Source organism: Leucoraja erinacea, unplaced genomic scaffold (assembly GCF_028641065.1).
Source record: "Leucoraja erinacea ecotype New England unplaced genomic scaffold, Leri_hhj_1 Leri_476S, whole genome shotgun sequence".
Lineage (NCBI taxonomy): Eukaryota > Metazoa > Chordata > Chondrichthyes > Rajiformes > Rajidae > Leucoraja > Leucoraja erinaceus.
Genome location: NW_026576377.1, coordinates 77,818 through 98,235, shown reverse-complemented (window position 1 = coordinate 98,235; position 20,418 = coordinate 77,818). Strand labels below are relative to the sequence as shown.

General features: G+C 47.8%; 1 protein-coding gene and 1 pseudogene across 1 annotated transcript; one reads left to right on the top strand and one right to left on the bottom strand.

Annotated features, from left to right (window-relative positions):
* Window positions 1-1,573: 1,573 nt before the first annotated feature.
* Window positions 1,574-2,431, top strand: LOC129693916 (late histone H2B.L4-like). Its single transcript, XM_055630649.1, has one exon. It carries the CDS (start codon window positions 1,574-1,576, stop codon window positions 1,949-1,951), a length of 378 nt encoding a protein of 125 aa, XP_055486624.1. The 3' UTR covers window positions 1,952-2,431.
* A 3,063-nt stretch (window positions 2,432-5,494) lies between these two features.
* Window positions 5,495-6,543, bottom strand: LOC129693915 (late histone H2B.L4-like; annotated as a pseudogene).
* Window positions 6,544-20,418: the final 13,875 nt, after the last annotated feature.

The window sequence follows — 20,418 nt, the reverse complement described above, 5'->3', positions numbered from 1 at the left end:
GCTGAGCTCTCGTCCAACTATAGCCTCCCAAACTCCCACCTTTTTCGTTTTTTCCAGATTTGGGATTTTGTGAAGAAGACATTCATCCATTTCCCAAATCGCCCCCCCCCCCCCCGAAACCCTGACCGATACCATCTTAGCTCTAGATCCCAACTGGAAGAAATGCATCTCTGTTTTGTATAACTTGTTAGGGTTGGTTATATTGAAACCTCATACCTCATTAAAAGCTGCGTGGGAGGGTGAGCTGAATACGAAACTAACAGACCAGCAATGGGACTCTGCCTTGGATTTGATCCAATCTTTCTCCATATGTGCCCGTCATGGCCTAATCCAATGCAAAGTCCTTCACAAAGTCCACTACACAAATGCAAGATTATCTAGAATTTACCCCGCTGTTAGGGACACCTGCAACAGATGGAATCAATCCCCTGCCAACCATAGCCATATGTTTTGGTCCTGCCCTAAGCTAGCAGCCTTTTGGAGGGGTGCTTTCGACTTGATAAGCAGAGCCTATGGCCAGACTATTCCTGCAAACGCACTGTCAGCCATTTTCGGTACCCCTCCCACCAACAACCTCTCTGTTGCGGTGAAACGGGTTCTAGCTTTTACAACCTTGTTAGCCCGGAGACTGATCTTGCTTAACTGGAGGCTCACCTGTCCCCCGACACACACCCGCCGGATTAAGGAGGTGCTTTACAATTTAAAGCTTGAAAAACGTAGGTTGTCTCTCAAAGGCTCTACCAAGACATTCCTAGATACATGGAACCCTTTCTTGGAACTTGTTTACTCTCTCAACTTGTCCCCGAACTCGGAAGAGGAAATGAGAGCTCTCCACCATTGTTCTGCTCTACTGCAGCTCCTTTCCCCTTAACCCCCCCCCCCCCCTCCCCACATTAATTATTTAATTACTTGCTTATTTACTGTTATTAGTGACCCCCTTTTTTTCCCTTTTTTTTTAGTACTTTTTGTTCCGCTCATCTTACCATATTTGTGTAGATGTGTATGTATGTGAGTGTAGTTTGTCCCCCTTTGGTTCCGACCTGATTCGGGCGGGTTGAAGGTGGGTAAGGGTAAGGGCTTTGAGGGTCGCTTACATACTGTTGCAAAATTATGCCTTGACTGTCAGTCTGTGATCATTGTATGTATGCAAATTGTTCTGAAATTCAAACAAAAAGATTTAAATCAAACAAACTCTGAACTATAACAGCCTTTGGACTTTATCTTTATGTTTATGATGTGTGTGTAAATATATATATATGGACATACTGATCTGATCTGCATTTATGACTGCAATATCCTCTTGTGCTGCATTAATGCAAGAATTCCATCATCCTATCTGGGACAAAACTCTCTTGAATCTTGACGCGGGAAAGGGCAACCCGGAAGTCAGCGGGCCTCGTGATTGGCTATTTCCAGGGGACACCGCGTGGGTCCGACGGGCTGGGAGCCAATAGGAAAGGGGCGGCGGCTGATTCCTCATTTGCATAAGGCAGTGTATATCAGGGGGCGAGCGGGGACGGGGGCGGCCGCAGTCGGGTGAAGGAACGAAGCGAGCAGGCGATCGCGGTGAAGGATGCCCGAGAATGTGAGCAAGGTGATCGCCAAGAAAGGGGCCAAGAAGGCGGCTTCCATGTCGCACTCGAAGGGCGCGAAGAGGCGGCGCCGGGTCCGCAGGGAGAGCTACGGCATCTACGTGTACAAGGTGTTGAAGCAGGTGCACCCGGACACGGGCATCTCCTCCAAGGCCATGAGCATCATGAACTCCTTCGTCAACGACGTCTTCGAGCGGATCGCCTGCGAGGCGCTGCGCCTGGTGCACTACAGCGGGCGGCACACTATGTCGTCGCGGGAGATCCAGACGGCCGTGCGGCTGCTGGTGCCCGGGGAGCTGGCCAAGCACGCAGTCTCCGAGGGCACCAAGGCCGTCACCAAGTACACCAGCTGCAAATGAGACACACCCGCTGGCAACCTGCCCTCCACACACCCACCCACACACCCAACAAAGGCTCTTTTCAGGGCCACCTCCACATTGTCCGCTTGGAGTTTCGCTTACAGGGGCTATAAGCTCCTCGATCGGATCGAAAATGACGGGAATGGAGACAATAGGTGTAGGAGTAGGCCACTCGGCCCTTCGAGCCAGCTCTATTTGTTACTAACACCTATGAGAGAAGTGAGTGACTCAAACTTCTGAATTATCTGGGGTGTTAAATGGTCAGCTCGACATAGACTACAAGACCTACACCAAATCCAAACCAATTAGGAGCAGACCAGGGCATTCGATCCAATTTGTGATCCCAGCTACAAAGACAGATGTGTACAGCAATTCGTTCTTCCCCCGACAATTAAAGCATGGAATAATCTCCACCCAACTATAGTTACCCAACCAGATGCAACTAAATTTAAAGTAGCTCTTTCTTCCCAATAACCCTTTTTGGCTTAAGCCCTCCCTCCACCACCTCCAGTTTAAATTCCATTTGGAATTTGGAATATTTTGGAGGACCAAGAAACCAAGAACCGACATTCAATGTGATCATGGATGATCATCCACAGTCTGAAGAAGGGTTTAGGCCCGAAACGTTGCTTATTTCCTTCGCTCCTTAGTTCCTGCCTCACCCGCTGAGTTTCTCCAACACTTTTAACTACCCGTCTATTCACAATCAGTACCCCGTTCCTGCCTTCTCCCCATATCCCCTGACTCCTACAAAAATGCTGGAGAAACTCAGCATCTATGTAGAGAATGAATATGTGATGTTTCGGGTCGAGACCCTTATTCAGATTTAATTTAATCCTCTCCACATTGTTATTTTGTGGAGTGAAAAGTACGGATCTGGTTGGGATTAGGTAGCTCCGAGTTGCCTAGTGAACGTACTGAATGGGACTGATCTCATTATACAAGTCTTACTGACCACTGAAACATCTCTGTTTTTTCTGGGGTACAGTTAAATCTAACCTATCCTACATAGAATAGAATCCGTTTTTTTCTCATTCAACCAAACAAATGCTTGAACGAAATGTCGTTCCCTGCAGTCATAACAGCAAAAAAACAGAACACAGTTTAACACAAACATCCAGATTCAACTTTAATTGTCATTGTCAGTGTACAATACAGAGACAACGAAATGCAGTTAGCATCTCCCTGGGAGAGCGACATAGAATATGATTTCAATAAATAAATCTATTTACATGCATACAGTCATAGTGTTTTTCCTGTAGGAGGAGTGTGTGGGGTGGGGGGGGGGGGGCGCCCTCCGCAGACAACACTTGCTTTGGACAGACTCAATGGAGGGGAGTGAGGAACCGGTGATGAGTTGGGCAATTTTTACCACCCTCTGCAGTGCTTTTCGGTCGGAGACGGAGCAGTTGCCATACCATACTATGATGCAGTTGGTAAGGATGCTCTTGATGGTGCAGCGGTAGAAATTCACCAGGATCTGAGGAGACAGATGGACCTTCTTCAGTCTCCTCAGGAAGAAGAGACGTTGATGAGCCTTCTTGATCAGAGTAGAGGTATTGTGGGTCCAAGAGAGGTCATCGGAGATGTTGACTCCCAGGAACCTGAAGCTAGAAACACGTTCCACCTCCGTCCCGTTAATGTGGATGGGGGTGTGCGTGCCGCCTCTGGACTTCCTGAACTCTACAATGAGCTCCTTGGTCTTCTTGGAGTTAAGGGCCAGGTTGTTGTCAGCGCACCATGCTGCTAAGTGCTGGACCTCCTCCCTGTAGGCCAGCTCATCGTTGTTGCTGATGAGGCCAATCACCGTCGTATCATCTGCATACTTGATGATGGTGTTAGTACCATGTACAGGTGTGCAGTCATAGGTGAAGAGGGAGTAGAGGAGGGGGCTCAGCACACAGCCCTGTGGAACGCCGGTGTTCAGGGTGAGGGTTGAAGAGGTGTGCTTGTCTAACCTCACAGACTGGGGTCTGTTGGTTAGAAAGTCCAGTATCCAGTTGCAGAGGGAGGGGTCGATGCCCAGGTTACCGAGTTTGGTGATCAGTTTTGATGGTATAATGGTGTTGAATGCTGAGCTGTAATCGATGAACAGCATTCTTACGTAAGTTAGCATCTCCCTGGAAGAGCGACATAGAATATAATATCAACAAATAAATCTATTTACATGTATAAAGTCATAGTGTTTTTCCTGTGGGAGGAGTGTGGGGGGGTGATTGGCAGTCACCGAGGTACAGTGTTGAGTAGAGTGACAGCCGCAGGGAAGAAGCTGTTCCTGGACCTGCTGGTCCGGCAACGGAGAGATCTGTAGCGCCTCCCGGATGGTAGGAGGGTAAACAGTCCATGGTTGGGGTGAGAGCAGTCCTTGGCGATGCTGAGCGCCCTCCGCAGACAACACTTGCTTTGGACAGACTCAATGGAGGGGAGTGAGGAACCGATGATGCGTTGGGCAATTTTCACCACCCTCTGCAATGCCTTCCGGTCGGAGTCAGAGCAGTTACCATACCATACTGTGATACAGTTGGTAAGGATGCTCTCGATGATGCAGCGGTAGAAGTTCACCAGAATCTGAGGAGACAGACGGACCTTCTTCAGTCTCCTCAGGAAGAAGAGACGCTGGTGAGCCTTCTTGACCAGTTGAGGTATTGTGGGTCCAAGAGAGGTCATCGGAGATGTTGACCCCCAGGAACCTGAAGCTGGAAACACGTTCCACCTCCATCCCGTTAATGTGGATGGGGATGTGCGTGCCGCCCCTAGACTTCCTGAAGTCTATAATGAGCTCCTTGGTCTTCTTGGACTTAAGGGCCAGGTTGTGTCAGCGCATCATGCTGCTAGGATCCATCACAGTGAATCTCCAAACACCTCCTCGCTGTGATGGAAGGCAAAAAGTCTTATCTCTTCCCTAATAAAAATATCTGTTTATTATTGGAAGCTGTTGACCATTTTGCACCCAACTCCACTCCCGTCGATTTTAGTACGGTTGAGGAGTTCAAAGCCCTCTGTAAGCGAAGCTTCAAGCTTACAAAATGGAAGTGCCCAAGCGAAATTTGCAGTTGTTTACAAAAGGAACTGCAGATGCTGGAAAAAATCGAAGGTAGACAAAAATGCTGGAGAAACTCAGCGGGTGAGGCAGCATCTATGGAGCGAAGGGAATAGGTGACGTTTCAGGTCGAGACCCTTCTTCAGACTTAATTTAATCCTCACCACATTGTTATTTTTTCGCAGTGAAAAGTACAGATCTCGTTGTACAAGTCTTACTGACCACTGAAACATCTCAGTTTTTCTGAGGTCTGGCCAAATGGAGCAGGACTGGCCATATTTTGTGCCTTCCATTACAGTGATGAGTGTTGTCGTGGATGTTTGTGTTAAAGAAAAAATTATTGTGTTCTTTTTCATTGTACCGCTGCAGTCAAATTCATTTCACTTGCACTTTATGCGCATTGACAAATAAAACTGATATTAGAAACATATAAAATAGGTGCAGGAGTAGGCCATTCGGCCCTTCGAGCCTGCACCGCCATTCAATATGATCATGGCTGATCATCCAACTCAGTATCCTGTCCCTGCTTTCTCTCCATACCCCCTGATCCCTTTAGCAACAAGGGCCACATCTAACTCCCTCTTAAATATAGCCAATGAACTGGCCTCAACTACCTTCTGTGACAGAGAGTTCCAGAGATTCACCACTCTCTGTGTAAAAAATGTTTTCCTCATCTCGGTCCTAAAAGATTTCCCCCTTATCCTTAAACTGTGACCCCTTGTTCTGGACTTCCCCAACATCGGGAACAATCTTCCTGCATCTAGCCTGTCCAACCCCTTAAGAATTTTGTAAGTTTCTATAAGATTCCCCCTCAATCTTCTAAATTCTAGCGAGTACAAACCGAGTCTATCCAGTCATTGTTCATATGAAAGTCCTGACATCCCAGGAATCAGTCTGGTGAACCTTCTCTGTACTCCCTCTATGGCAAGAATATTGATTGATTGATATTGGAGACGTTTCGGGTCGAGACCCTTCATCAGACCATATACCAGGAGCTGTTTATGCAACCTATGAAAGGCGCAGCTCCAAGTCGACAAAGTGTAAGTGCCCAAGCGAAATAGCAGGGGCTGTTTATGCAACCTGTTGAAGGCGAAACTCCAAGCGGACAATGTGGAGGTGGCCCTGAAAAGAGCCTTTGATGGGTGTGTGGGTGGGTGGAGGGCAGGTTGCCAGCGGGTGTGTCTCATTTGCAGCTGGTGTACTTGGTGACGGCCTTGGTGCCCTCGGAGACTGCGTGCTTGGCCAGCTCCCCGGGCACCAGCAGCCGCACGGCCGTCTGGATCTCCCGCGACGACATAGTGTGCCGCCCGCTGTAGTGCACCAGGCGCAGCGCCTCGCAGGCGATCCGCTCGAAGACGTCGTTGACGAAGGAGTTCATGATGCTCATGGCCTTGGAGGAGATGCCCGTGTCCGGGTGCACCTGCTTCAGCACCTTGTACACGTAGATGCCGTAGCTCTCCCTGCGGACCCGGCGCCGCCTCTTCGCGCCCTTCGAGTGCGGCATGGAAGCCGCCTTCTTTGGCCCCTTTCTTGGCGATCACCTTGCTCACATTCTCGGGCATCCTTCACCGCGATCGCCTGCTCGCTTCGTTCCTTCACCCGACTGCGGCCGCCCGTCGCCGCTCGCCCCCTGATATACACTGCCTTATGCAAATGAGGAATCAGCCGCCGCCCCTTTCCTATTGGCTCCCAGCCCGTCGGTCCAACGCGGTGTCCCCTGGAAATAGCCAATCACGGGGCCCGCTGACTTCCGGGTTGCCCTTTCCCGCGTCAAGATTCAAGAGAGTTTTGTCCCAGATAGGCCAATGGAATTCTTGCATTAATGCAGCACGAGGATATTGCAGTCATAAATGCAGACCAGATCAGTATGTCCATATATATATATATATATATATATATATACACACACACATCATAAACATAAAGATAAAGTCCAAAGGCTGTTATATATGTTTGTTTGATTAAAAATGTTTATTTGAATTTCACAACAATTTGCATACGTCCAATGATAACAGACAGTGACAGTCAAGGCATAATTGTGCAACAGTATGTAAGCGACCCTCAAAGCCCTTACCCTTACCCACCTTCAACCCACAACAAAAAGTACAAAAAAAAGGAAAAAAAGGGGGTCACTAATAACAGTAAATAAGTAAGTAATTAAATAAATAAGTGTGGGGAGGGGTGGGGGTTAAGGGGAGAGCAGCTGCAGTAGAGCAGAACAATGGTGGAGAGCACTCAGTCCTCTTCCGAGTCCGGGGACAAGTTGAGAGAGTTAACAAGTTCCAAGAAAGGGTTCCATGTATCTAGGAATGTCTTGGTAGAGCCTTTGAGAGAGAACCTACGTTTTTCAAGCTTTAAATTGTATGGAATTCTAGCATTGATGCAGCACAATTGCAGTCATAGGATATTGCAGTCATATATGCAGATCAGATCAGTGTGTCCATATATATATACACACACACATCATAAACATAAAGATAAAGTCCAAAGGCTGTTGTAGTTCAAAGTTTGTTTGATGTTGTGTTTCATGAGTGGGTTGCACGCAAAGATTATAGAGGAGCTCCTCTATAATATTTGGTTGCACGTAAGGTCACTGGGTCATAGGGCTTGACGCACGGAGCCGCTAAATCCATCTGGAGGACATCCGTAACTTCCGGTATGTGTTATTAATGCAAGACATGCATACTTTCCTACCTGTTAAAAACAATGGAATTCTTGCATTGATGCAGCACAACAGGATATTGCAGTCATAAATGCAGATCAGATCAGTGTGTCCATATATATATACACACACATCATAAACATAAAGATAAAGTGCAATAGGCTGTTATAGTTCAAAGTTTGAAGTTGTGTTTAATAGACTGATGGCTGTGGGGAAGCAGTTATTCCTGAACCTGGTTGTTGCAGATTTCAGGCTCCTGTACCTTCCACCTGATAGCAGCGGAGAGGTGAGTGTGTGGCCAAGATGGTGTGGGTCCTTAATGATGCTGCCAGCCTTTTTGAGGCGGCGACTGCGATAGATCCCCTCAATGGTGGGAAGGTCAGAGCCGATGATGGACTGGGCAGTGTCCCAATGGTTGTACGAAGAGCGCGGAGACCCAGGCGAGGAGAGCGGAGAGCAAGAGCAAACAGGATCCCGTCCCTCCGACCCTACACACCCAAGAGAAGTCGGGAGGATTAAGCACCTCGTCTGCAAACCCCTCGTCTTCACGGTAGACACGAAAAGCTGGAGTAACTCAGCGGGTCAGACAGCATCTCTGGGGAAAAGGAAATAGGAGACATTTCGGGTCGAGGCACATATTACTTCTTCGCAAATATGCTGCCTGTCCCGCCGAGTTACTCCAGTCTTTTCTGTCTGTCTTCGGTTTAAACCAGCGTCTGCACTTCCTTACATACTTTTGGCAGGGAATGAACGCGCCGAGCTGCAGGCGAGCAGAGTGGAGACCACCCACGGGATCCCGACCCAGCCCACCGTCTGAGAAGCCAGGAGGTGCATTTGTCTCCCTTCTCCCGTTAGATCACCGCTCAAGTGTCGCCCTTCCCCGATTAAAACAATTCCAATCTGCTTTTATAGTTCAGTTTGGAGATACAGCGCGGAAACATTCCGTTTGACCCACCGAGTCTGCCCTGACCAGCACACTAACACTATCCTGCACACACTGGTGACAATTTGCATTTTTTTTACCGAAGCCAATTAAACTAGAACTTAAATCCTTTTGGTATGTTAGCATTTATAGCAGAAGGATTTGAGTATACAGTTGTACAGGGTCTTGGTGAGACCACACCTGGAGTATTGCGTACTGTTTTGGTCTCCTAATCTGAGGAAAGACATTCTTACCATGTAGGGAGTACAGAGAAGGTTCACCAGACTGATTCCTGGGATGTCAGGACTTTCATATGAAGAAAGACTGGATAGACTCGGCTTGTACTCGCTAGAATTTAGAAGATTGAGGGGGGATCTTATAGAAACTTACAAAATTCTAGAGGGGTTGGACAGGCTAGATGCAGGAAGATTGTTCCCGATGTTGGGGAAGTCCAGAACAAGGGGTCACAGTTTAAGGATAAGGGGGAAATCTTTTAGGACCGAGATGAGGAAAGAATTTTTCACACAGAGAGTGGTGAATCTCTGGAACTCTCTGCCACAGAAGGTAGTTGAGGCCAGTTCGTTGGCTATATTTAAGAGGGAGTTAGATGTGGCCTTTGTGGCTAAAGTTATCAGGGGGTATGGAGAGAAGGCAGGAACGGGATACTGAGTTGGATGATCAGCCATGATCATATTGAATGGCGGTGCAGGCTCGAAGGGCCGAATGGCCTACTCCTGCACCTATTTTCTATGTTTCTATGTTAAACTACAAACCCTCACGCCTTTGGAGTGTGGGAGGAAACCGGAGCGCCCGGAGGAAACCCTGCACAAGTCAAGGGGAGAATACACAAACTCTGTACAGACAGCATCTGTAGTCAGGATGGCACCCGGGTTTCTAGCACTGTGAGGCAGTAACTCTATTGCTGTGCCACCGTGTCGCCCTTACATCGTCCCGCTAACCCACAGTGCACATTTCTTCACATGTTTAATTAGCTCTTCAAAATCTAAACTAAGCTTTGAGTTTTGATTTAACATTGGAGCCTATCCTTTCAAGTGAAAAGCCTATTCCTGCCTACAATATTCTGTTGTGCTGAAGCAAAGCAAGAATTTCATTGTCCTAAGTGGGACACATGACAATAAATTCTCTTGACTCTTGACTCTTATTTTCACATGATTGTTCAATCAAAACTTAGCCTTAGAAGTTTCAATTAGTATTTTAAATTACATTGCCCACTTTCGACCCGGGTGTGATTTATGGTGCAGCCAGCGGTTGCTGAATAATTTAAAATATTTAATCAATAATTTTATATACCAAGTTCATAGTATAAAATATATTGGAAGTAGGCTGGGGTTTGATAGCGTATCTGAACAAGCTGGTCATTAGATTCCTCTGCGATCGAAATTAGAGGCGGCAAATGTAGCAAAATAAAGAACAGACCGTTATTTGATCTCAAATTAATTCCGGTTTTGCAACCACTGGTCGATTTAGTTGCTAACAGAGAATTAATAACCATATAACAATTACAGCACGGAAACGGGCCATCTCGGCCCCACAAGTCCGTGCCGAACAACTTTTTTCCCTTAGTCCCGCCTGCCTGCACTCATACCATAACCCTCCATCCCCTTCTCATCCATATGCCTATCCAATTTATTTTTAAATGATACCAACGAACCTGCCTCCACCACTTCCACTGGGAGCTCATTCCACACCGCTACCACTCTCTGAGTAAAGACGTTCCCCCTTATGTTACCCCTAAACTTCTGTCCCTTAATTCTGAAGTCATGTCCTCTTGTTTGAATCTTCCCTATTCTCAAAGGGAAAAGCTTGTCCACATCAACTCTGTCTATCCCTCTCATCATTTTAAAGACCTCTATCAAGTCCCCCCTTAACCTTCTGCGCTCCAGAGAATAAAGACCCAACTTATTCAACCTTCAGATTCAGATTCAGATTCAATTTTAATTTTAATTGTCATTGTCAGTGTACAGTACAGAGACAACGAAATGCATTTAGCATCTCCCTTGAAGAGCGACATAGCAAACGATTTGAATAAAAAATAAATAATAAGTGTCCGGCAGTCACCGAGTGATTGGCAGTCACCGAGGTACGTTGTTTAGTAGAGTGACAGCCGCCGGAAAGAAGCTGTTCCTCGACCTGCTGGTTCGGCAACGGAGAGACCTGTAGCGCCTCCCGGATGGTAGGAGGGTAAACAGTCCATGGTTGGGGTGAGAGCAGTCCTTGGCGATGCTGAGCGCCCTCCGCAGACAATGCTTGCTTTGGACAGACTCAATGGAGGGGAGCGTGGAACCGGTGATGCGTTGGGCAATTTTCACCACCCTCTGCAGTGCCTTCCGGTCGGAGACAGAGCAGTTGCCATACCATACTGTGATGCAGTTGGTAAGGATGCTCTCGATGGTGCAGCGGTAGAAGTTCACCAGGATCTGAGGAGACAGATGGACCTTCTTCAGTCTCCTCAGGAAGAAGAGACGCTGATGAGCCTTCTTGATCAGAGTAGAGGTATTGTGGGTCCAAGAGAGGTCATCGGAGATGTTGACTCCCAGGAACCTGAAGCTAGAAACACGTTCCACCTCTGTCCCGTTAATGTGGATGGGGGTGTGCGTGCCGCCTCTGGACTTCCTGAAGTCTACAATGAGCTCCTTGGTCTTCTTGGAGTTAAGGGCCAGGTTGTTGTCAGCGCACCATGCTGCTAAGTGCTGGACCTCCTCCCTGTAGGCCAGCTCATCGTTGTTGCTGATGAGGCCAATCACCGTTGTATCATCTGCATACTTGATGATGGTGTTAGTACCATGTACAGGTGTGCAGTCATAGGTGAAGAGGGAGTAGAGGAGGGGGCTCAGCACACAGCCCTGAGGAACGCCGGTGTTCAGGGTGAGGGTTGAAGAGGTGTGCTTGTCTAACCTCACAGACTGGGGTCTGTTGGTTAGAAAGTCCAGTATCCAGTTGCAGAGGGAGGGGTCGATGCCCAGGTTACCGAGTTTGGTGATCAGTTTTGATGGAATAATGGTGTTGAATGCTGAGCTGTAATCGATGAACAGCATTCTTACATAAGTGTCTCTGTTGTCAAGGTGGGAGAGGGCGGAGTGAAGTGCCGTTGAGATGGCATCCTCCGTACTCCTGTTCTTGCGGTAGGCAAACTGATAGGGATCCAGTGTGGGGGGTAGGCAGCTTTTGAGGTGTGCCAGGACCAGCCTCTCGAAGCACTTGGTGATGATGGGGGTAAGTGCAACTGGGCGGAAGTCGTTGAGGCTTGCCGCAGTGGAGTGTTTTGGCACTGGCACGATGGAGGTGGCTTTAAGGCAAGTGGGGACAACTGCTTGGGCAAGTGACAGGTTGAAGATGTCAGTCCAGACGTCTGTCAGCTGCGCAGCACAGGCACTGAGCACGCGCCCGGGGATGCCGTCAGGGCCAGCAGCCTTACGTGCATTAGTCCTACTCAGTGCCACGTACACGTCGTAGGGGGTGAATGTGAGGGGTTGGTGATCAGCAGGTAGCACAGCCTTGATGGCTGTCTCTAGATTGTCCCTGTCGAAGCGGCCATAGAAGTGGTTAAGCTCCTCAAGGAAGGAGGCGTCGCTGGATGTGGGGGTGATGTTGGAGGGTCTGTAGTCCGTGATGGCCTGGATGCCTTGCCACATGCGTCGGGGGTCGGAGTTGTCAGGACCTTTCTCTGTAACTTAGTTGTTGAAACCCAGGCAACATTCTAGTAAATCTCCTCTGTACTCTCTCTATTTTGTTGACATCCTTCCTATAATTGGGCGACCAAAATTGTACACCATACTCCAGAATTGGTCTCACCAATGCCTTGTACAATTTTAACATTACATCCCAGCTTCTATACTCAATGCTCTGATTTATAAAGGCTAACATATCAAAAGCTTTCTTTACCACCCTATCTATATGAGATTCCACCTTCAAGGAACTATGCACGGTTATTCCCAGATCCCTCTGTTCAACTGTATTCTTCAATTCCCTACCATTTACCATGTACGTCCTATTTTGATTGTCCTGCCAAGGTGTTGCACCTCACATTTATCTAGATCATAATACTTATTTGAAGATTAAAAGAGTTTTTTTCCTAACTTTCCCATGCTGAAAATTATTCGTTCGTTTCCATCTTGCCCGCTGAGTTTCTCCAGCATTTTTGTCTACCGTCGATTTTTCCAGCATCTGCAGTTCCTTCTTAAACAGTGCATTTCCATCACTCTTTAAGCCACTTGAAACTGGACGAATAATGAATGGCCTGGATAGAGTGAATGTGGAGGGGATGTTTCCACTAGTGGAAGAGTCTCGGAGCAGCGGCCATAGCCTCAGAATTAAAATAAACATCTCTAGTAAGCAGATGAGGAGGAATTTATTTAATTAGAGGCTGGTGAATCTATGGTTGCAGACCGCTGTGGAGGCCAAGTCTTGGTTCTTGGTTTCTTGGTCCTCCAAAATATTCCAAATGGAATTTAAACTGAAGGCGGTGAAGGGAGGGCTTAAGCCAGAAAGGGTTATTGGAAAGTCAATGGGTATTCTTGTGGAAATTGACAGGCTCTTGATTAGGAAGGGTGTCAGGGTTATGGTGCGAAGGCAGGAGAATGATGGGCCGAATGCCTAATTCTACTCCTATCACTTATGACCTTAAGAATGGGGTTAGAGGGAAAGATAAATCGGCCGTGATTGCATGGCGGAGTAGATTTTATGCACCAAAATGGCCTAAATCTGCTCCTAGAAGTCATGAACTGGTGGCAACACCTTCGTTCTAATTCCTCTAAACCAGTCATCCAAACATCTCTCCCAAATCTACCCTCGACGTCACTCCAAAGCAACAAACTAGTTTCTCAATTTGTTCCCTGGAACAATTCCAGCGAATACATTTTTTGTGCATCTTCGTGGTAATATTCACATCCTTCAAATTTTTGGTCCCCAGAATTGCATGCTGTCTAACTAATGCTTTGAACCCTTACAATTATTTTCACTGTTATGCTGTGTGCCTTTATTTATGAATCCAAATGCCTCACTTACCACCCCCTCGACATGCTGTTGTAGTGTCAGGTATGTATGCAAACATGCTACTTAGTCGAAGTTGGCGATCAAAGGACATCACTTCTCGTTTCTGCATTATATTTCATCTGCCAACTCTCCATCCTTTGTGGTCTGTTACTACCCTCCTCAAACCTCCTAGTGTTGGGCCAATCACATTTGGAATGTGTTACCCTGTATATGGGAATCAAAGTCTTACTGAGCACACACACACACACATGTACATGCATACACACACACACACACACACACGTACATGCACACACACACACACACACACACACACACACACACACACACGCACGCACGCACACACGCACGCACGCACGCACGCACGCACACACACACACACACACACACACACACACACATCTGCAGCTCTTCCCTGCTGTCTCAGCCCCACTCATTATCTCTCTCTCACTCACACACAGACATGCAGCTCTCCCCTACTCTATCAGCTACCCTCTCTCTCATTCCATACACATGCGCACACACACACACACACACACACATCTGCAGCTCTTCCCTGCTGTCTCAGCCCCACTCATTATCTCTCTCTCACTCACACACACACACCCATGCAGCTCTCCCCTACTCTATCAGCTACCCTCTCTCTCATTCCATACACATGCACACACACATGACAGTCTCAGTATGGAACGTCACCATCAAACTATCCTTCATTTCTGAAAGCAGACATTTATAAGATCACCCCTCATCCTCCTGTGCTCCATGGAATAGAGACCCAGCCTACTCTCCCTGTAGCTCACACCCTCTAGTCCTGGCAACATCCTCGTAAATCTTCTCTGAACCCTTTCAAGCTTGACAATATATTTCCTATAACATGGTGCCCAGAACTGAACACAAAATTCTGAATGCGGTCTCACCAACGTCTTATACAACTGCAACGTCACCTCCCAACTTCAACACTCAATACCCTGACTGGGCTATGGGTGATGTCTGTATGGAGTTTGGACGTTCTCCCAGTGACCGCGTGTTTTTCCTTTGAGAGCTCCAGTTTCCTGCCACATTCCAAAGACTTTGTGCAGCTTTGTCGGTTATGTGTCGGTAGGAACTGCAGATGCTGGTTTAAACCGAAGATAAACACAAAAAGTTGGAGTAACTCAGCGAGTCAACCAGCATCTGAATGGGCGATGTTTCGAATCATGGCCCTTCTTCAGGCTGAGATTCAGGGGAAAGGGAAACGAGAGATATAGGCAGATGAGCTGCAGATAATGAGACTCAACAAGACGACTTTGAAGCGAGTACGACGACTTGGGTGGGGGAGGGATGGGGTTTGCCAAAAACTTGAACTCCTCCTCCCATTCCCACACTGACCTTTCTGTCCTGGGCCTCCTCCATTGTCAGACTGAGGCCAAATGCAAATTGGAGAAACAGCACCTCATATTTTGCTTGGGCAGCTTCTAACCCAGCGGTATAAACATTGACTTCTCGAAGTTCAAGTAATCCTTGCATCCCCTCTCTCTCCATCCCTACCCCACCAAAGTAATTGTACGAGCTTCATAACCATCTTGGGGGGTTGGGACGGGTGGGATGGGATCCGTGAATGGGCATCTTGGCCAGGCCCAGGATCAAACCATCAGGGAGATACCCCCCCCCCCCCCCCCCCCAGCTCCGAACGGTCCTCCCCCCTCCAGGACTAAAAATGCAACCAGAACTTGAGGAGCAGCCCCTTCAGGTATTCGTACAGAGGCAGCAACCTCACACACACTCCATGAGCCATTTTATTCACAACTCAGTTTTACCTTACAAATTATTATTTTTTAAAGCTATAATGTTCATATCTTCAGCAGGCACGCGTCACAGTTCTGTCGGCGGGAAAAATAAGCGGCAAACAAGATTCGTCTCGTACAACATATTTTTTTTAATGTATCATTTGGTGTGACAACAGTTTGGTCACGTGTGTGACGCGCACGGTTCGCTCTCCAGAAGAATGGTCCCTTTACGCTTCGCCCACGGCTGGGCATTTTGTAGACAGCGGGGCCACGGTTTAACCCTGGAGCGATCGCGGCGACGCCGGAGAATGCGAAACATAAAGAAGGCGGTAAAAGACGGGGCCACACACACAGTTTAAGAATAAGTGGGTAAGCCATTTAGAACGGAGGCGAGGAAACACTTTTTCACGCAGAAAGTTGTGAGTCTGTGGAATTCTCTGCCTCAGAGGTCGGTGGAGGCCGGTTCTCTGGATACTTTCAAGAGAGAGCTGAATAGGGCTCTTAAAGATAGCGGAGTCAGCGGATATGGGGAGAAGGCAGGAACAGGGTACTGATTGGGGATGATCACATTGAATGGCGGTGCTGGCTCCAAGGGCCGAATAGGCCTACTCCTGCACCTATTGTCTATTGTCGGGGTGGAAGATTGCAACCTTCGCGTGGTCCGCCCTGTTTCGACTAAATGCAATCAACTCGACGTGCACAAATGGAAGATCAAATAGAACAAGTTGTCCAACAACTTTAGGCTGTGCACACCACACGAAAGAAGAAGAAGAAGTCTATTGTCTAAAATGGGGAGTGGGTCTGGCAAAACAAAAACGCACAAAAAGGCTTTGCAGAAGGTGCCCACCTTCCACCCCCAACCACCGATGAATCATTTAAAATTGGGGATTTCTCCATTAAAAACACTGCAGGATAAGGACTGCTCTCAGGAAAAACATGTTAACGTGATGGGTGCAGAGGCGGTGATTCCATTCTTAAGAGTTGGAGGGTCAAATATATGAGGCAGCAGAATAGTCACATGAAGTTGGGGGGGGGGGGGGTGTTGAGTGTGGAGGGGGAGCATTTTCCTTCTCAGGCCATTGTCAGTAAACTTCAAGTAATTCTGAAGAGTCCCAAATGCTTTTTCTCTTCTTGGAGTAAAAGCCCGGTTAACCTAAAAAAATAAAACGGACAGTCACTCAATGTATAAATTCCACAAAACCTTGGATCATTCTCTTAAAACTTCCTTGGACTGTCTGCAGCCATTAACATGGACTGTGCGGAGGGGAATGCTTCTTTTCCTCATTCATACAATCTATAGTCTGCAAGTTCCACATTTCACTTGTATCTCCTCTTCCCCCCTCTCCCCCCCCCCCCCACCCCATAAATTAGTAGCTTAGTCATCCAGAGATGACGACTGACCCGTTGAGTTACACCATTGAGTTAGGGCATTTTGTTGCCCTAAGGTCGGAGGCATGGCTTTGTCAATAATTTCACCAATGAATGTAAACCATGAAACCAACCTAATGCAATAATTATGGTGCAAGGTAATGCAACTATTGCATAAAAACAGAAAACCCATGGAGATAAGACACTAAATGCTGGAGTAACTCAGCGGGACAGACAGCATCTATGGAGAGAAGGAGTGGGTGACGTTTCGGGTCAAGACCCTTCTTCAGATCGAGAAAAAATTCCTCCCCAACCTTTTATAGAAACATAGAAACATAGAAATTAGGTGCAGGAGTAGGCCATTCGGCCCTTCGAGCCTGCACCCCCATTCAATATGATCATGGCTGATCATCAACTCAGTATCCCGTACCTGCCTTCTCTCCATACCCTCTGATCCCCTTAGCCACAAGGGCCACATCTAACTCCCTCTTAAATATAGCCAATGAACTGGCCTCAACTACCCTCTGTGGCAGAGAGTTCCAGAGATTCACCACTCTCTGTGGGAAAAAAGTTCTCCTCATCTCGGTTTTAAAGGATTTCCCCCTTATCCTTAAGCTGTGACCCCTTGTCCTGGACTTCCCCAACATCGGAAACAATCTTCCTGCATCTAGCCTGTCCAACCCCTTAAGAATTTTGTAAGTTTCTATAAGATCCTCTCTCAATCTCCTAAATTCTAGAGAGTATAAACCAAGTCTATCCAGTCTTTCTTCATAAGACTCCGGCTTGATCTGGAGTTGCAAATAAACCAGATTTAACGGTGGCGTTTGAGGGGGTAATGGGAGAAATACTTGCATAGTTTAGTGTAGAGGTACAGAGTGGAGATAGACTGGAGATAGGGTAGTGCAACAGGCCCTTCGGCTCACCGAGTCCAGACCGACCAGCCATCCCCGCATGCTAACACTACAATGGGACAATTTACATTTACACCAAGCCCATTAACCTGCACGTCTTTGGAGTGTGGGAGGAAACAGAAGATCTCGGAGCAAACCCACGCGTACAAATCTCCGTGCAGACGGCACCCGTGGCCAGGAGTGAACCCGGGTCTCTGGCGTCGTGAGGCAGCAACTCTACCGCTGTTCAATCCTTACCCCTGTAGCAGACGAAAGAGAACTTGAAGTCGCAGGGCACGTCCTTCCAGCGGCCGTTCAGCATGATGACACAGACGGACATGGTGGCGTAGTCCATCGGGTAGAAGTTGTCCCAGTTGGAGTAGATGAACTCGTCGCCGTTGGCCCACATCCAGCTGTATTCGGACTGGTGCCGGTTGAAGAGGCCAATCCAAGCCGGCATGTCGCTCTGGAGAACCTGGGCGACAAGTGCGTTCTCCTCCAGCGACTGGATGCTGACCAGGTCCGAGTGCTCAACCCGGCAGAAGTTCTGCGCTTCGATCCAGGTCTTCTCAGCTCGAATGAAGACATTGTCCTTCGTGTAAGATGCAGCAGGCATAGGACCTTGGGAGGAAGGCACTGAGAGGTTTGACAAGGTGCTTTCTTGCTTTCCCTCTCACTCCATTCCCTCCCCCTTCCCAGTTCTCCGACCAGTCTTACTGTCTCCGACTACATTCTATCTGTGCACTGCCCCCCTCCCCTGACATCAGTCTGAAGAAGGGTCTCTACACATGGGTGGCGGGTCATTCTTGATTGTATGTATGTATGAATGAATGAGTGAGTGAGTGAGTGTATGAGTGGATGAATGAATGATTGATTGAATGAATGAATTAATGATTGAATGGATGAATGAATTAATGATTGAGGATGAGCGAGTGAATGAATGAATATGAATGAGTGAGTGAGTGAGTGGGTGAGGGTGAGCGAGTGATTGAGGGAATGAGTGAGTAAAGGAGTGGGTGAGCGAGTGGGAGGGTGAGTGAGTGAGTGAATGATGAATGTATGAATGAGTGAGTGAGCGAGTGAGTGAGAGGGAGTGAGTGAGTGAGTGAGTGAGTGAGTGAGTGAGTGAGTGAATGAATGAGTGAATTAATGTGAGTGAGTAAATGAATGAATGGAGTGAGTGAGGAAGTAAATGAATGAATGTATGAATGAGTGAGTGACTGAGTGAGTGTGAGTGAGTGTGAGAGTGAGTGAGTGTGTAAGTGAGTGAGTGAGTGAGTGAGTGAGAGTGAGTGAGTGAGGGAATGAAAGGAGTGAGTGAGCGAGTGGGAGGGTGAGTGTGAGTGAGTGAGTGAGTGAGTGAGTAGACGAGTGAGTGAGTGGATGGGTGAGCGAGTGAGTGAGAGAGTGAGTGAGTGAGTGAGTGAGTGAGTGAGTGAGTGTGTGCGAGTGAGTGAGTGAGGTGAGTGAGTGAGTGAGTGAGTGAGTGAGTGAGTGAGTGAGTGAGTGAGTGAGTGACGAGTGAGTGAGTGGATGGTGAGTGAGTGAGTGGATGGGTGAGCGAGTGTGAGTGAGTGGGTGGATGAGTGAGTGAGTGAGTGAGTGAGTGAGTGAGTGAGTGAGTGAGTGAGTGAGTGAGTGAGTGAGTGAGTGAATAAAAGTGAGTAAATGGGTGAGTGGGTGAGTGTGGGAGTGAGTGAGTGAATAAGAGTGAGTGAGTGAGTGAGTGAGTGAGTGAGTGAGTGAGTGAGTTAGGTGGGTGGGTGAGTGAGTGTGAGTGGGTGAGTGTGTGGGTGTGAGTGAGTGAGTGAGTGAGTGAGTGAGTGAGTGAGTGAGTGAGTGAGTGAGTGAGTGAGTGAGTGAGTGAGTGAGTGAGTGAGTGAGTGAGTGTGAGTGAGTGAATGTGAGTGGGTGAGTGAGTGAGTGAGAGTGAATGAGTGAGTGAATGGTCATAAGGTGATAAGTGATAGGTGCAGAATTAGGCCATTCGGCCCATCAAGTTTACTTCAATCGTGGCTGATCTATCTCTCCCTCCTAACCCCATTCTCCCCACAACCACTGACACCCGTACTAATCAAGAATCTATCTATCTCCGCCTTAAAAATATCCATTGGCTTGGCCTCCACAGCCTTCTGTGGCAATGAGTTCCACAGATTCACCACCCTAGTGAGGGGGGGGAGGGGAAGAGAAGGCATGAGATTGGGGAGCAAGGAACTGCAGATGCTGGTTTACACAGAAGAGGTGTCACAAAATGCTGGAGTAACTCAGCGGGACAGGCAGCACCTCTGGATGGAAGGCATGTATGTAGGTTAATTGGCTTTGGTGAAATTGTAAATATTCCCTCGTGTGTGAACAATAGCACCAGCGTTTGGCGGGTGGCGCAGGCTAGATGGGCCGACAGGCCTGTTTCTGCGCTAAAGTCTGGAGAATGGGGTCGAGAGGCAAACATGGATCAGCCGTGACCGAATGGCGGAGCGGACTCGATGGGCTGAATGGCCTAATTCTGCTCCTATCTCTTATGGGTCCAATACGCTTACCTGCAAAGGGGTTCCTTGCTGAAAGCATGGATATTTGGCTCTGCTCATCAACTGAAGAAAGCAAATCGAAATCGAAGGGGGCGAAGGCTGATTGCTTCTGAGCTTGACTCGTATCTGATTGAACAAAGAGATTTTCCAGTCAAAACAGCGGTGATTGGACCACAAGCCTCATCTCACTTAACAGCCTCCTAATATTCATTCAACCTCTCACTTTCCTGATGACAAAAAAAACCCTTGGGTAAGAGAACGATCTTGGCTGGACAGCTTCA

What these genes read in the sequence shown, in the direction of transcription:
- LOC129693916 (XM_055630649.1), top strand. Translation starts at nt 1,574, where the DNA reads ATGCCCGAGAATGTGAGCAAGGTGATCGCCAAGAAAGGGGCCAAGAAG.